The 18,388-nt window shown below is 33.8% G+C and overlaps 1 protein-coding gene across 1 annotated transcript in view; it reads left to right on the forward strand.

Moving 5' to 3' along the window:
* The first annotated feature begins 12,806 nt into the window (after window positions 1-12,806).
* Window positions 12,807-18,388, forward strand: part of LOC121408153 (dynein heavy chain 5, axonemal-like) — a 77,762-nt gene continuing 72,180 nt past the window's right edge. Inside the window, exon 1 of the mRNA XM_041599497.1 lies at window positions 12,807-13,108. Within this exon, the coding sequence (XP_041455431.1) occupies window positions 12,968-13,108 (141 nt within the window). The 5' untranslated portion in view covers window positions 12,807-12,967. The remainder of the gene's footprint in view (window positions 13,109-18,388) is intronic.

The raw sequence follows: 18,388 nt of genomic DNA on the forward strand, positions 1-18,388 counted from the left end.
ATTCTTTTGACCAATATATAATAGATCGATATACTGATTTTTATGAGCATTTATATATGACGTCAGTTACACTCAAATTTATGCAGAGCTACAATAATCTGCAAGAAAATTATTTTTCTTTTCGGTAAAAATTGAATTATTGTTAAAGGTTGTCTCTGAAATCATTTACATAGGAAATGCTACCTTTATATTAGACATCATTTTTAGATGAAATAAATATTTAAGGAGAGAGTTTGCTACATAGCAAAATAAACTTTCTGCAACATTCATCTGACCTGGGAAGGTTTTACCAGGAGATAAATGTGATATAAAGTCATTTATTAGTAAGTAATGCACATATTTTATTGTCTTTCTCATTGATGAGCATAATCTGACCAATGCAGTGATGTGTGACATGTGTATAATGCACCAACTTTGCTTTTAAGGACGTTCCACAGTTAAAATGAAATGTCACCAAATTTTGCACTGAGTTACTTTAGCACCTAAATATTCCAAATATGTAAAATTTAACATGGGTTCATATGCTTGTTTTTTGCTATCAAGCTTTTAAGTTCACCCATTTGAAAGGTCTAGAGAAATATGCAATAAAAATAATTTTGCATTTTTTACCCCACAAGATCACAACGTTGAGTTTATACATCTATCATTCAGTCAAAATCCATCTAAATTTCACAAAATTTTGCATTATACTTCAGAATTATATACTAAGATATAGAATCCACTCGTATTGCTATTCGTTTGCCCGTTAAAGAGTAGCAGCACCTTCAGTTTTGAAAAGAAAGTGTGAAAGGCGACAATTTTGTCCATAGATTATTTTCAGCTATTTAGCTTCGTGAAATAACACATCAAGATTTGCTGAACATTGAGTGCCGATGACTGGTAAGAATCAGCTGATACCTGTAGCTGATTTACTCACCTGTTCACTTATTGAAACGTCAATGCGCATGCCGTAAAATATGCGCAGATGGGGATGTGCAAAAACATAACTTGGGAACGTCCTTTAGTCACACTTCATCTTTGTGAATACCTCCTGTACATTTATATGTTGTGATAGCATGCACTACTTAAGTGGTCATGGTATTATTAAATATGCTGTAGTTCAAACTTAGCATCAGTCTACAAATCATCATTTTCATTCGCCCGAATGGATTCTTATTCTCAACTTAGTTTGAAAGTGTATAGCTCAGTATTATGCATGTTTATAGGTACAGTATCAATATCAGACATGTACATAACTGTATTGTTGGGATTTTTTAAGTGAGATAGATACTTTTACTTTCTATTATGTTCTGTATTTTTAATTTATTGTGTTGAAAAAAGTCGGAAATTTTCATAGAGTAATTTATTTACATAGTATAGATTTGTTTTGTATATTGTAAAGAATTTTTAAGTTTTATATTTAGAATTTTTTGAACAAGGAATAAAAAAAATATTTATTATTCAAAACAATATTAATCATTTAATGAAGTTCTTCCTGAGGGAAATGATATATGCAATTCTAATAGAAATGCTTCATTTACATTTTGGTACTAGATTTTTGCACAATTGAAGGTCAGTAATGGATTATTTATCATTCTAACATCCTTTGACATTGAGAAGATTTCTCACATATTTTGTTTTTCATATTGTCTTCAAATTTTTTCAAACTTCATGTTCTTGGCAGCTTTTTTCTCCTTGACACCTGCCTTTTGCAAGTTTTGTTGTTGTGCATATATGATCTTATGTTGCCCTTTTCTGTGTTGTAACAACTCACTCTTTGCCTACTAATTCATGTATACATGTGCTTTGATGTTATTTCCATTACATTGATATGATCTATTCAGTGTTAGAATGCCATATGTAGCTAGAAGATGATTCTTTTAATCCTTCTCAGACTTGGGTTTAGATCGGGGGGGGGGGGGGGAATGCTCTCCTATTTAAAATTAAGCTTGATTATCCATGTACATCATTTTATTTGATAGATATTTATAATTGGATTCTTTTTTTAATCTTGGACCATTAAATTTTTTTACATTTAGAATCCCTTTTTGTATGGTATTTAAGTGTCAAATTTAAGAGTGATAATGCCCCTCCCTCCCTCAAAGTGAACAATGAAAAGTAAGGTATTTTTTAGAAGCCTTAGAATATAATTTTTGTTTACTTTTTATGCCTCCCCCCCCCCCCCAACTTGATCAAGATAATGCACATTTCATTCTAAGGGAGTTGTGTGTCATTTTTATCCCCTGCTTGAAAAATTTTAGAGAGTAGAATACTAGCTGCCTGCACATGTCTACAATTTTAGGACTGCAGCAAATATATTTCAGTCTACATGTATTCAAATTTTGCCTTCCCACATCCCTAGTTTTTGTCTTTCAAAAAAAGAATCAATTTCATTCATTATTCAAAATAATGTGCAAACCAAGAGATCTGCCAAGGTAGATCAGAAGCTGAAGTTAGATTAATCCAGGTAATTGGAGTTACTGTAGCGTTTTTAATCTTGTTTTTTAATCTGTACTTAAGTCCTGTTTTATCATTATGTAAGGGGACTCGGTAAGGCCAAGTAACCTCAAGTGGCAAGGTTTGAAATACGCAATTCAAAATTTAATTCTAACCAACTTCATCAAACTATTTCTTCCAAAGAATGCATTTTTGAATGAGATATAAATCAATTTTACTGGATTTAAGTTGTAGGTTAATAATTTCATGTATTTGTAGTTGTGAGACTTGAAACCTTTATGGAAATATAATGCGAGTATTGATATTAAAACTCTTTGACTCTAACTTCTAAATACAAAATGTGAGGAGAAAAATCTATTTTGCTGTCAAAAAGCCCAAAAGCTGTAGCATTCAAAACTCAGAGCTAATTTATGAGATTTTGTTGTACTATACTTGTTTGCCAGTAGTCTGCTAAGAGAGATCCAATTCAATGATAACAAATTTTATGATACGGGACCTTGGAGAGGCTGACTAGATAAATTGAAAGTTAAATCAAATAACCTTTTGTAAATATTCATCTGCAATTTTAAGAAATTATTTAAAAAGCTAATGAACTTCTGCAAGGATTTGTATTTTGTATTGTTGTGTTCTATTTTTATACAAACCTGCTTTTAGCTGAATGTTTGTTCATGGGACGGTTTGCAGTGTCCTGGTCTATGTTGTCATTTGAATTGAAACAGTAACATGTACATGTAGAAATAGATAAAAGTGAACTTGTCTTGTCCAGTAACACTTCATCCAATGAGATTTAATCCAAAATGAGTGAAATGCGTGATAGAAAATATTTGCTCATACCAAGAAATTTCTGAACTATTATTGGGAAAGGGAAGGGGGAGTAATGACTTTTCCAGCATTTTTTTTTGTTTTAAATTGAAATCATTTATTGTTTTATCATCTGTCTTACATACTTGGTTTTATTCTGCTGTTATGCAAAGTGATGAATGAGTGGTTTGTATTGCTGTGTACTTCACCATTTGATTGGACAACTTTGAACCTTCTATTCAACTCTCCGCACAGAATCATTTTCGGTTTCCTTTGCTGTGGCAACTCCCTTCATTTTTCTAGTCTAATTATACAGAGGAAGCTTTGCAGCAATTCCTCAAAAGTAGTCAGCAGTGCTTGCCTTCCTTATGTCATGAGATGCAATTTCTTTGATGTGCGGCTTGTACAATTAACGCTCCTTTATCACATGATATGTTTACAAAGTGGAGAAGACAAAATAACAATATCCTAATTTACAGATGGGTAACTACTTTGTAACAGGCCCATATACACTTTTAGCCCATTGCCTACCGGAGCCTGTTGGTTCCTATGCAAAGCCAATGAGATGAACTGGTTAAAGGTGCATGCAGTACGCTTCTCGTTGATACGATGACATGGCAATCATTGAACCTTTGCTCATAGGAATGTATTGTTGATTTTAGAGGTTCGCTCACATTGTATGAGTAAAGGATTTCATATACCTGGGGGGTGTTTCACAAAGATTTAAGTATGACGTATAGTTGCACTTAAATGTTGATGCATATATCTTATTGATCAATACGCAGTAGTGCGAGTCCTCTTGGCATGTTCTGACCAATGCGGGCATGCCTTTTATACCCTATGCAATTGGGCATTTTAGTGCGACTCTAATTCATACTTCCATCTTTGTGAAACACCCTCCTCCCCCTGGAGACTTGGCTACTCTTAAGATAAGCAAGCTAGTTCATTTTACATCCCATATCCATATCAAAATGTACTTGTACAGATAAGTTTCTGTCAATTGCATCTTGATTTAAATACATTGTGAAATTGGTATGCATATTTTTTCGGATTATAATTTCCTTAACAGATGGATTTACTAAGTGTTCTAATTGTGTTGATTTTCAAATGATGTGACAGCCGTGTTGAAAATAAAATTTGTAATTTATTCTGTTTAGTACAGCATTCAGTTAGTTTTTATTGTACTTTGTCTATGTTTGCTAATCATATCTCTCCCTGTCCTTCATCTAAATTGAAACACGATACAGAGTAGTAAGCATAAATCACAAGTATTTTATTAAGTTACTAGTACATCGTGAAATCATGATAATTATATCTTGATATAATCTTACATCCATCAAAGATACAGAAACACCAGTGATCAAAGTTTTAACCATTACATCTCAAGGAACATAAATTGAATCACAATGTTTGTACTTGAAATATACTAAATATTACATAAATAAACATCTGCATAAGGTCATACTGCTTCGTAAGGGTCGACCCATTTCATGAATAATTTCTGTCTAGATGATAGCAGTAAATGGTGTGTTTAAACCAGTAGTATACTTCCTTTGGATGCATGTTACTGATTTTCAATTCACACAAATACATTACTCCAGGTCTAATACATAGTAATAGCCTACAGAGATTACTTTTTAACAGCTTTTGATGTCTTCATTACAAATAAAATGTACAAACACTACCGCCATTTTTTTTTTGGGGGGGGGGGTCATGAACTGATGACGAATGACTTGCTATATCACGTGATTTATTTATTTATTTATTTATTGCACGTATTGGGGCCCTCTGTAAAAATACAATAATAATAATAATTAAGACTTATATCGTGCCAAATCAACTCTGTAGAGTGCTCAATGCGCTTTTTAGGAAATTAAAATTAAAAGAAATTAGAAAGAATTGAACAGAAATGTTTTGAGGTAATTTTTTAATGTAAAATATGCATGAAAATAACCACAAAGATATATCAGCCCAGTACAAACAGATAAAGATGAAAAAACGAGACTCAAACTATATACATAGGCCCGTATTCTGAAGTCGGGTTTAACTTAAACTCGGGTTTAAAGTTGTGGTTTAAGTATGGACAGCCAATTGTTACATAATCACTAACAATAGAGACATCATACTTCAGCTCATTCGGCTCTCAAATCATTTATAATTGTGTAGGAAGTATAAATAAATGATTGCCTTCACCATCGATGAATCAGGAAAGAGCACAGTAAACATAAGAAACATACAACTTAATAAAAATGTTGATACTTTTGGCTTTCCATACTTAAACCACAACTTTAAACCTGAGTTTAAATTAAACCCGACTTCAGAATACGGGCCATAGTGTACAGCAATATGTTACAAAGAACAAAATAAATGTGAACATTTAGTACCTTATTTATTCATTTGAGACACCGGCATATTATACACATCATAAAGATGGGGCGTGGACCATCCAAAATGTCCACAATCAAGAAAAGGAAAGGGATAAGGGTGAAATATGGTCTCATTTCCTGAAAAATCATGTCAAAATCTATTACAAAGTGGGGGGGTGTATTTAAAAAGTCCAAATTATCACTCGCTCACAGCTGGTCAGATACCTTGCCCTTTATGTCTGGCCTCCTCAAAATTTTTAGCTCATTACACCACTTAGTTCAGAGGTATGAAAATATACAGTACCGTAGATTTGAAGCAAACCTAGCTTAGTCCGTTGTCATTAACTTTGTCCCGAAGGAGGATTAGATACAATGTAACTACAAATATCCCCCTAACCCAGGAATATGAGCCAGATGAACAGTCAGAAGTGTCATTAAGTAAAATAAGAATATGTTGGTAACAAAAAAATAAATAGAAAGTATGTAGCATAACTGAGAAAATGATTGAGAATGCAAGATTTGATTTTTGGGGGGAGGGCAGAAACTACAAGACATGAAAGATGTAAATTTTTAGATTAAGACAAAATTATTTGCTTTCAAAATATAATTTTCCATTAATTTGAATATGATTGCACTAGTACAGTAAAACAGAAGTTTGTCTAAAATTGGGCCCGTTGCAGAAAGAGTTGCGTTTAAACGCAAGACAAAAAATCAACCGCAAGTCAAAAATGCGCGCTGTTGATTGGTTGAAAATCAAGTTACGCATGATTTTTAGAGTTGCGTTTGATTGCAACTCTTTCTGCAACGGGCCCCTGGGGCCCGTTGCAGTACAATCAAATCAATATTTAGAACCATTTCAGTTGATAATATTGGCAAGATTTTGACCAAAATTTACAAAATGATTATTATCATAAGCTTCAAATATATCAGAATACTGAATAAGTTTGTATTTAATTTTAAGTTTGAATATTTTTAGCACGACTTTTAGAGTGTCTTTTGATGATATAATGAATAATTAGTTTCCATGTTTCATTGGTTTTCCCTTAAATACTTTGAAAGTTAGAAAAAAGGTATTTCTTTTTTTATTTCATTTAAAAAATTATTCATAAAATATTTAAAACGTTAAGGATGATTCTGATTTTTTTTTTCTTTTTTTATACTCTTATCACAGATATTTATTAAACTAGATTGCTTTTGATTTTTCAACGGAAGGCAAGTTTCATAAATTATTAACCATTTAACAAATGTGCCATACAATATACCAGGGTCACATTCAAACTGTATTCCTAATCAGTATCTTCAAAATTAATAACAATTTAATTTATTTTTTTTTGTGATAAGATGCATATACTCTCATATTTTTTATTTTTATTTTCTAAATATCCATACAATTGTTATTCTGCTCAATCAAAACTAAAAAAAATAGGGGGAATGGAAGAAGATCTCAACATTGGCGGCGGAAGCAAAAAATTTCAGGGGGGACCACCAAAATTTTGACAAGCCAAAAAAAAGGGGTTATCAACCTATAATTTTAGGGGGGGACGCATGATGGATTTCAGGGAGGGATCACCAAATTTTTGGACAAGCAAAAAGGGTTATCAACTCCCTTCCGCCGCCTCTGGATCTCAAACATGGGATATGAGATAGCTAGTATAAAGCTGCAAAATGTATTGTCAATCAATGTCGCTGTTGCCTCAGTAATTGTGGTATAGGATTACATTGATGCGAGGAAGTAAGAAACACAGACATTCGAAGACAAACATAAACCAATGATATCATGGAAAAGATTAAAGAAGTAAATTTGAGATGGGCAGGACACCTAGGAAAGGAAAGATGACAGGTGGTCAAAAAGGGCCACAGAATGAATGGGCAGAAATCCCAGGGGGTACGGGTCCCTCTCACTGTTTGGAAATGGGAATCACCATATCACATTGTGGTCTTTTACGGTGAAAACAAGATACATAATTCAAATTTTAAATAACGTAGTCAATGTGCTTACATTTGCCAAAATTTTCATTCTAAAAATGCAAAAATTCTCGCTTGTGGAAATGGGGAGGGGGCAAAAAATATAGCCATACACTAAACTTTAAGTTGTGTACGATATGTTACTGATGACATATTGATCACATCAATGCAGTTAATGAAACACTGAGGCAAGTGAAAACAGCAATATTCCTGAACTTTATAACTTCATCCATATATCATAGGAGATTTTAAATCACATTTATTCTTGAACAATCTAATAGATATTTCAAATACGATTTTTTTTCAAAAATATTAATGTTGCATCATCTCCCGATATTCTTAAGGATTATTCAAAAGCTTTCCTTAATGCATTTTTTTTTCTTTTAATGTGCATCCTTGTGCTATTTCCACGCTTTATGTAGTTTATATGATATAGTTCATATATAAACACCAGTAATCCCGATAATCATGATCCCTATTTTTCATTCTTATTTTACCTTTAGCCAATGAGCAAATGAGTTTTCAATGAATAAAATATGGACTGTTTAAATACTTATTTGCTCTATTTCATTCTCCTTTTCTTCTAAAGTTTAATTCATTGATAATTTACCTTTATCATCCTCTGTAATGTATACACATCATTTCAAACGACTGAAGCGACTATTTCAAGGCTCGCTCACTACACTCACTCGCTGCATTTCTCCCATAATTACACACCTCTTGAAAGACGTTTTTCATGATTTTGGTCATCATTCTGAATTTCTGACAATTGAAAATTCGCTCGCTCGCATTTTGATATTTACTGTAATTCACGACTTTATATCCCAACAGATCCATTACAATATAGCCATAGAAAAAATTGTGATAAACCTGCAAAAAGATAGTAATGAACATACACATACGTATACATAGCCCGTGACCTATACTTACACACCACTTGAAAGATGTTTTTGAACACCTTTTTCCCCGATTACTGAAAATCTGCTCGTCATCTTCACTCGCTCGCATCTTGTTATTAACTGTAATTCATTTCTTTACATCACAACAAATCAATCCAACACCTATATAAACATCGAAAAAAATCGTTATAGGCCTTTAACTGAAAGGTGGTAGTATCATGTTATACACCCCGTGTGGCGGTATATATTCCCAAAATTTTGAATGTTGAGGTCAATGCATAGCTTTCACCCCCCCCCCCTCCCTGCTCGGAACGGATTTACTCAAATGCAATGTGATGTGGACGAGTTGGCAGTAGACAAATCGGCAATTCACTGATTAGACGGGATGGTTGCAATGGCAACAGGAAATTCCGTCATGGAAAATACATCAACTGAAATAGAATATGGTTTTCCCGCTAAATTTCACATTTAAATCAATTAATTTCATGCTATGACCATTTAATTTCGCGATAGCCATGATCGCCTCGGTTATTTTTCATTGTATTTAATTATTTGTCACTTGAATGTATTTTCGCGAAAAATGATTATCAAACAAGTCCTAGAATTTAGAAAAACAGCATGCAAATTTATGAATTCGAAAGCATAACCATGATCGTCTGCGGGTACATTTTCTCTGCTATACATTCTTCAGTAAGTGAATCAATTGAATTTTTATAAAGAGCATGCAATTTAAGGAATAGGCAGTCGATGCTATGGAACCACCCCTAGCTTCCAAATGAGCCATGCATGACATACAGAGGATCGCCCATAAAATTGAATAAAGTTAAAGATATGTTTTGAAAGGGACATGTCAGTGGCGGATCTACTTTTGAGAGCACAAAAACAAATAATATTTTTAGTGGAATGTGTCGTGCATAGGCAATTTTGGGGCCTTTTTTTTTGGCTTGTCAATTTTTTCCTTCAACAATTGACCTCAATTTTGTAGTGAAGATTTTTTTTTAGGTTGTCAAAATTTTCCTCTACAAAATGCCCCCCCTTGAAAAATCCTGGATCCGCCCTTGGGACTTGTAATATAATTGAAAAGAACCCCCCCCCAAAAAAAAAAAAAATAATGAAAATGCCCACACAGTCAGCATTGTCGGGTGAAAAGGAAGAAAATATAATTTTTCTTAACACCTTTGTAAACGAAATGCAATACCCTTTGCAAATGATTCAACAACTTGTTTTCATTATGAAAACTAAGGACATTGTGGAAAATCTAATTTGGGCTAATTTATCCACAATGCATAACAATTCTAAGTTTATTATTAATATGTTTATATATACATTTACATATAAGATACAGATGCCATGCAGACATAGGCGGCGGAAGCGGGGGACGTGTCCCCCCCCCCCTAAATTTTAGGTGGGGTGGGGGCGGTTCCCCAAAGGGGCACTCGTTAAAACATTAAACGGGTCCTTCTCAGGTGAAAGGGGCACAGAACGTGGTTCCTTGGAACGATTTTTTGGCTGGGGGTGCTGAAGAAGGCCTAAATTCAGGGGTGGATCCAGCTTTCGCAAATAAGGGGGGCGGGGGCGAAAAAAATCACCCATATTTTCCTCATCGGCCACTCAAAGATGATTTTTGTTTGTTTCTTTGTAACAGTCACTTCTTTGCTTGATTCTTATAAAACATAATAATCTCATAAGCCATATTTAAATAGTGCGAGCGCGAAGCGCTAGCTACTTTTTCAGAAATTTTATGTATCTTGTCCTGGAAATCGAACATTCTGGGCAATGTTTGTTATCCTGAACAAAATGATTATATAACTGATCGAAAAGGGACCTGTTGAAGACTGTTTGTAGTTAGCCATATAGAGCGATACATATTCAATAATCAAATATTGTGAACGCGAAGCGCGAGCTGATATTTTTTTAAAATTCCAACCTAAAAGATGGAAATTCTAAGTATATTTTGTAATCATGGGCATGATGAACATATAAACTAAACAATGCGAGTGCGAAGCGTGAGCAAAAAAAAAAGAGATTTAGACCTAAAAACGGGTCACTCTATTCATATTTTGTAAATCATGAAAAGAATGGGTAATTGGGTATCCTAAATCAATAATTTGAGCGCGAAGCGCGAGCAGGAAATTTTAGTCTGAAACTGGATAAATTAAACATGTTTTAACTAAAGAATAAGCTGTGTATCTCAATAAAAATGCATGCGTGTGTTTAAGATCTATATCTAGTATCTGCATGAAAATCAATAATGTGATCGCGAAGCGCAAGCTGAAAATATTTGATATTCCTATCTGAAAAAGGGTCAATTTAAGCACTAATTCAAGCAATGTTTAGGAAAACTATGAAGTGGATATTATGGATCGCTTTTGATAAATGATGTGAGCGCGAAGAGCAAGCTGATATTTTATATTGACCTAGGACCTGGACATTCTAAGGACATTTTGTCATCATATGAATATGATGAATTTCTTCTATTCCTCTTCCTAAGTGCGAGATATTCCATTCTGAAAAAAAGGACAATTTAATTATTAGAAATTCGTGAAAATATTATTTTTTTTTATATTTATTTTATTACAGCCCGACATTTTTTTATATTAATTCCTGAAAACTGGATATTTTAAGTACATTTGTAATTATGAATAGGACGCATGGGTTAATCACGTATTTTTAACAAATTAATGAGAGCGCAAATCGTGATGTCACGAAAAGGGGATTTTAAGAAGTTTGTTGTAGAATTGCTTATTATTATAGAGGAAATTATTGAGGTATACATTACTCACCAATAAAAATGCTTCTTTTTCTTTTTAATTCCTCCCCCTTTTTTTTGCTTCGCCAATAGGGAATTCCGCGCCTCTTGGGCCCTCTGGGTCCGTCTATGTAAATCTGAGAAGTAAAAAAAGGCTTCACTACAAAATGAAGGTCGTTTTGGCGCCCTGAAATTTGAAAAGCCAATAAAAAGGGTTTGAACACAAGATGTTGATCATTTTCCATACATTTCTCTTATGTGACACACGTACCAACCAGAATTCCAGGGGTGCTGCCTATTGAAAATAATACACGCAGCACACCCCCCTGGAAATATCTTGGGGTGTTTCAGAACCCCCAGGCCCCCAGCACACCCGCTTTCCACGTCCATGCACAGAACGTGTCTGTGAGGGGGTATTTTTGTTAAAGATTTGCACTGATACGAGAAATGGCACAAGTTAGCTTACACATAAAACGAGTCATTCTCAGGTGAAAAGGGCAGAACACGTTCGAGAGGGGGCATTTTTGGCGGGGTAATATTTTTCACTTAGTTTATACGTGAAAGGGCACTTGGTACCACCTTAAACGGATTCTCCTCATGTAAAAAAAAACACAGTACACGTTCGTGGCGGGGGGGGGGGGACATTTTTCTTGCGCCCCGGCACTCTTTCAGTGCTTCAAAATGCTGGACAATTTCGTCCAAAGTATTCGTAGGCGGCCATTTTGAAGAAAGCGTCTTGGGGTACTCGACTTTGCCCCCTCCCCCACCCCCCCAGGATCGCCACCCCTGCAGAAAGTTCATATTTTTTTGTTCATGTATAGTTTTCAAATATTGTTGTGATATATCGTACTTTTCATCTTTGTGTATTCATTATTGTTAAAGCCATTAGTGTTTGGAAATTAACCAATTTTTTTGTATGTGTAAATTGACCAATATAAAGAATCTTGAGTGGGTGAGTATTACAGGGGCCGCGAAACGGGGGGGGGGGGGGCTGAATTCCCTGCTATTTTCTAAAACCGTGAACAAAAACGTAAACATGACCATCGAAGAAAATAGAGAATTAAGATACCGTATTGCGGGGAATGCAAGAAGCATTTATATGCCAAACTGTGAGCCTGAGAGAGGAAAAAAAGAATAACGAACGGATGTCATTCTTTGTTGTGAAGTACATATATTTTTCTCACTATATTCATACCCAAAGCGATTATTACAGGCTTCTTCTTGAGACCTTGGGCTTAACAAGCAACTTTTTACTGTCGCCGCCCCGATCTTAAAAAACTTTTGGTCAATCAATCAATAAACAGCATTGAAGTGATAACGTCAATACGTGAGTTTGGACGAATTCACTTTAAAATAGGGTAATACAATTTTTAGATAAATTAATTCCCTTATATTTTTCACTTTAATCCATTTATTTGGATTATTTGAAGATTATTGATATTATTGAAAGTCAGGTAAAAATCAAAATTGATTTTATTATAATTACTACATTAATGATGTGTTTTTAAATGTATCAACTTTTACCTATTGATTCAATCGACGAGTCTATTTACTTTTTATTATGCAAATTTCGGTCTCGTTGGAGATTGTACACAATCGATTTCAACATGGCGCAGAAGTTACGCGATAAATTCTTTTAACGTCTTCCTAAATTGTTTTCTGTAAACTTTGTAATGCATGTGAAGGATAAATATTGAACATTTTGGAGAGAGTGTCGTTCTTGACAGGATAACATTCTTTAGATAGCAGTCATGGCTGATACAGAACCAAGTAAAACGACGGCAAATCGGATAAAACCAAGTTCGAAAAGACATGGACCGGGCAGTGCTGATCCAAAGAACAAGACGCGTTTGGCCGCCTTGGCCCCCGGGGAGAACCTGAAAGAGAAGCAGGTAAGGATTTGAGCTGCTGCGACGGTGCGAGCAACAAATTTTTGTCAACATGCCCATGACATGTGATGATGTTCACATTTTTATCTACTGTCATTGTCAGTTTGATATTGGGTCATGGTCAAGATACATGTACCGTACGGTAGTCATCATTCATTTACCATTCGGAAATTAATATCACATCAAACATTTAACATAATTAAGCTTAAGTCAATTAGGCCTAGTCAATTATTTTTTTCTTCAGTCCTTTTTGGGTAGGACAACAAAGTTTAAAATTAAAGCTCTTGTCTTGACTTGAGTCCTGACTAATTTGTCATAAAAATAATCCTAGAGTCCTAAAAAATAATAAAAATTACTGACTAATTTGTCATAAAAATACATTAAAATAATCCTCAAGTCCTAAAAAATAAATAAAAAAATTACTTACATGTAGGGCCTAAAAGTAAAAGTTACAGAAATTTCATATACGGTACTGTACATGTAATAAAGACTTTATTCTCAATTCTCCCTAGTCCAAGAAATACAGACCTTGCATTGTCCGTGTCCTTGGCTTATGATACAATTGAGTTGGTGGTGCTCAAGAGTTAACCTGACCAGAATATGAACATATTTTAAGTGTTCAAGTTCTGCAAATGTTTTTTAGATATTCAATTGTGAAGTCGGGTAAAAAAAATATTGGGTTCAACAATAAAAGGTGTTTCTCTTGACTCGCAGGACATCGGGCAATTTAAAGTCTGGGTGGTATTCTGAAAATTGTCTTAAATATTCTTGTAACTTTTCTTGCAACTCAGTAAGATAACAGCTCGCTAAAATTGTCTCAAATTCTGAAAAGTGTCTTATCTCTGTAAGGACGTGCCCTATTTTATCTCTGACAGTGACATGCCCAATTTTTTATCATAAATCAATCAGAATAAATTCTTTATATGCTTAGGTCAACCAATAGAAGCGTCTCTTCTGAAAAATAATTTGAGCCATTGTTGATATGAGGCGTAACTTCATCGCGCCCCCGACGCTTATGCTTGTGCGCTTCTGTGCTAAAATTACTTGTGGCTCTTCTCAAAGTCAAAGACATGTGTTTTCTCTGGAAAGATTCATCATCTCGAATACAGGTTTTTAATTGCTGAAAAGTCTACCAATCCGTTGTTATAATGTCTTTGGAGTGTCTCCTTTTGTAGAACATGATGTTCTTGCGGGATGCAGCAAGAATTTTGCAGACGGACAAATATCGCATGCAACATTAAGTTACAATAGCCCCCTACCTCTTGTAAATTTTCTTGTATTTTCCAAGGAAGTTAACAGAACGCAAAAGTAAGAGAGTTTTCAGAATGCCTGTTATCTCGATATGTTATCTTGCGCACATAAATATTTATGCGCCGTTTTTAATTTACGCATAATTCTAGCTCTGACATCATATGCGCTCAGCGAAAGTTTCAAAAAAATTTACAAGAAAAGATACAAGAATTTTCAGAATACAGATTTTATTTTAACTCTGAAGATACAAGAATATTTCTCTTGAGACAATTTTCAGAATATGCCCCCTGGTGTTGGCCTTGGTGTTGGTGTTGAAATTTGGATTGCTTCCCGCTCCAAAACTTATTCAGAGTTTGTAAAACTGATCAAGATCACATTATTGACATAACAACAACCAGTGAGTGACTTTTTGGGACCATCTTCATTTTATGTTTGGTTTTATAATGGTGTAAAAATTGTGCAAAAGGTCAACACTGAACTTGATTAAATCACCCATTGTACGACTACTAGATTTATTTGTACATATAGTGTGTTGTTGTCTGTACTACATGAAGGGTTATCCAGATGAGTGCCTGGGTGCCCAGAGCTTGACTATACGATTGGATTTTCTTGAGGCAGGGGTACCACATTAATACCTTAAAACACCCCGAAATTACTAAAAAATGAAATCATGCACCCACCTCAATGCTATTGATGTTTGTTCACAGACTCCCTATCATCAATAAGTAGTAATTCAGGAGCTTGACCCTGAAAAAAAGGATAAATAGTGTCCGTTCTCTCCCATTCAAAATGGCAAACTGGTACCGATAGGCGCATGCGCAAATTCTAACTGTTAAAGTTAGTGATCAAAAGATCTGCCTGTGGCTGCGGCAGCTTACCCTTTTGTTCGCTTGATTTAAGTCCATATCAAAATTGCGGCGAATCCCAAGTAATTTTGATATGGACTGAAGTTAGCGACCAAAAACATGCAAAAAAATGGGTGAGCTGCCACAGGCAGATCTTTTGATCGCTAACTTTAGTACATGTGTAGTTTGCCATTTTGTGTGCAATTTTCCTAATTTAAACTGCATTGAGAAACATAAGATAAATTTGAAAATGTCACAACTTGTTTTATTTACATCCCATTGTGATTATATTTTATCATAGTGCTTGTTTGATACTTTGTATTAAAAAGACTTTTTGTTAGGATGGACCTCCCCATTTACTGTAGGTTAAGGGGCAAAGGCACCCAACATTTAAAAAGAAATTAGAAAAAATTAGATACAGATATTTTAAGCAGTATTTCAAACTTAAGCTTAGTTTTGCCTATTCTACATGTACATTTGTATCTCTACTTATATTATTCTACTGAGCTACATGTACTCATAAACTTATGCATACATGTATTACTAGTACTTGTACCACTTTAAAATACTAATGTGGTATGCAAAGGAGAGAACAAAAAACCAATACATCACAGTGCACACCAATTTCAGTACATGAAATATTCATTTTCTATTCCAAGATATTGTGCGTCAGTAGAGGCCCTCTTATGAAATAGAAAAAAAGGGAACAAATCTTAGATGTAACAGAAAGTGTGTGACATCATGCCGACTCCCTCACTTGCATAATAATATAAGTAGGCCTACTTGTACATGTATGTGCCTGTTTGTCATCTCACTGTTTTGTAAAAATTAAGGAAAAAAAATGAAAATGCCTTCAAAATTAATATTTTATAACATTTTAGTGTCATTTTTGTTTGATTTTTTCTTCAATCATTAAATTCAAACCAACTTTCTGATTGAATGGACTTCAAAAATACTTTTTGAATATTTAAAATTGTTGCTTTTTAGACATATATGAGAAAAGGAAAGGAATTTTAATTTGTCATGAGGATGAATTAGGTGATCTGTCTCTGATTCTCATGATCATAATTTATGATCACCATGTTTATCCAGATTAATATGATCATCATGATGAAAACTGAACTTTTATTGCGAAACGAATGTGTTGAATACTCGGGGAAAATGAGAAATGAGAAAGTTATGTGAAAAGTTTGTGTATACAAGTATGATACATGTTTTATGAAAAAAGGTTTTTTAATCTCTTTTGTTGTGCAATATTTTCATTTTATACCTTGTAATGGTCATAAAAGATCATGTGCAAAAAGGTGAAAAGAAAAAAAATCACCCTTGGACTGAGGAGCTATAATAAAGTTCAGAAATTTTTGAAATGCTTATGACCTGAAGTCCTGAACTAGTGCACCTATGACCTCTTGAGATGTACACATAAGTCTGACGCCTTACCAATTGAGGCAATAATTCAGAAAGAGTAGGCCTATGACCTCAGCTACAATATATCGAAAATTGGGCAAAAATTGACTAATATTTACACAGTAAGAGTCAAATAAAAAATACTCTATCTGAATATGAAATAAAAATAAGGGGTCAACAGACATTCTGAGGAGCTAGCCTATAATAAAGTTTGGAAATTTTTGAAATGCTTACAATGACCTGAAATGTACAGTACTCCAGTCAAAAAAAGATTTTGAGCATTCTAAAATTTTTGACTCGTGCATACATGTATGCAGTCATGACCTCTACATGACCTTTGATGATATAACAGTTAACCCTTGACATGAATTTTATGTCATGTAAATATGAAAAATATTTGACCTACGTATATGAATGATTTTTAATTGTTTATAATATTAATGTTCATTATTAAAAAAATTATCTGCAAGACACTCCACCACGTCCTTTATTATTCATATTATTATTATTGGTATTAATTCTAGTGATTGTATTATTTTTTTATATTTTTTATGAAAATCTGATTCACTTCTTTAAATTAAAGCAGGCTCATGAACAATTCAACTTTCACTTGTTCTAGTTGTACATGTACATTCACAATGCAAAGTATTGCCACCGTTCACTGCTACAAAATCTACATGTATTCTCTAGTACAATGTATATTACATTTACATGTACATATGTACATCTCATTTTTGGTGAATATTTGTTTGAAGCTTGATTTTTCAAGTATCTCCTAAGCCTTTTAACAATACCCTTAAACACAAAGACATCACTGAAAGAAAAGAATTGAATTGCAGGACAGACAATCTGTAGTTCTGTACTGACAACCGAAGGAGGTTAACATTTAATCTCAAACTGGTGGAGTTTTTATTTATTTAAGCTCTTGTAGAGTCATTGTGCTTTCTATTCTTTATCAACAAGATCTGTGGAGTGCTTGCTGATGAGGTAATCAAATATCTTTTAATTTGTGCATCACATAGCATGTCAATAGCAACTAATGTCTGTTTTGCTTGAGGATGCCAATGAAAACAAGGTTTGAAAACAGAAGATTTGGAAATCATGAAATTAAGAAGAGCCATGGTACCAGATATATAATTTTCTTTGCTCCAATTTAAGGGGATGGTCCGGGCTTAAAATATTTACATCTTAATACATAGAGTAGAATTCACTGAGCAAAATGTCGAAAATTTCATCAAAATCGGATAACAAATAATAAAGTTATTGAAGTTTAAAGTTATAAGCAATATTTTGTGAAAACAATTGTCTGAATATTCATTAGGTGGACTGATGATGTCACATCTCCACTTTCCGTTTTCTTATGTTATTACATAAAATCATATTTTCGTCATTTCATACTTGTGTGAATAATATGTCTCCCTTATAATGAAATATGTTGCAGCAATAAATATCTAATGCACTAAATCAGTTGTCAATCCAATTGTTCTAGTTCTTGGAGGAAAAAATTAGAATAAACTTAATTTCATATAATAAAATACAAAAGAACAAGTGGAGATGTGACATCATCAGCCCACTTTATTAATATCCATGATGACTCTTTTTACAAAATATTACTAAATTTTAAATTTCAATAACTTTGTTATTTGTTATCTGATTTTGATGAAATTTTCGGCATTTTGCTCAGTGAATTCTACTCTATTTATCAAGCTATAAATACTTTCAGCCCGGACCATCTCCTTAATGCCTGAAAAAATCCCAGTACATAACACTTGTGATTTTG

This window comes from Lytechinus variegatus, chromosome 2 (assembly GCF_018143015.1).
Source record: "Lytechinus variegatus isolate NC3 chromosome 2, Lvar_3.0, whole genome shotgun sequence".
NCBI classification, from domain to species: domain Eukaryota; kingdom Metazoa; phylum Echinodermata; class Echinoidea; order Temnopleuroida; family Toxopneustidae; genus Lytechinus; species Lytechinus variegatus.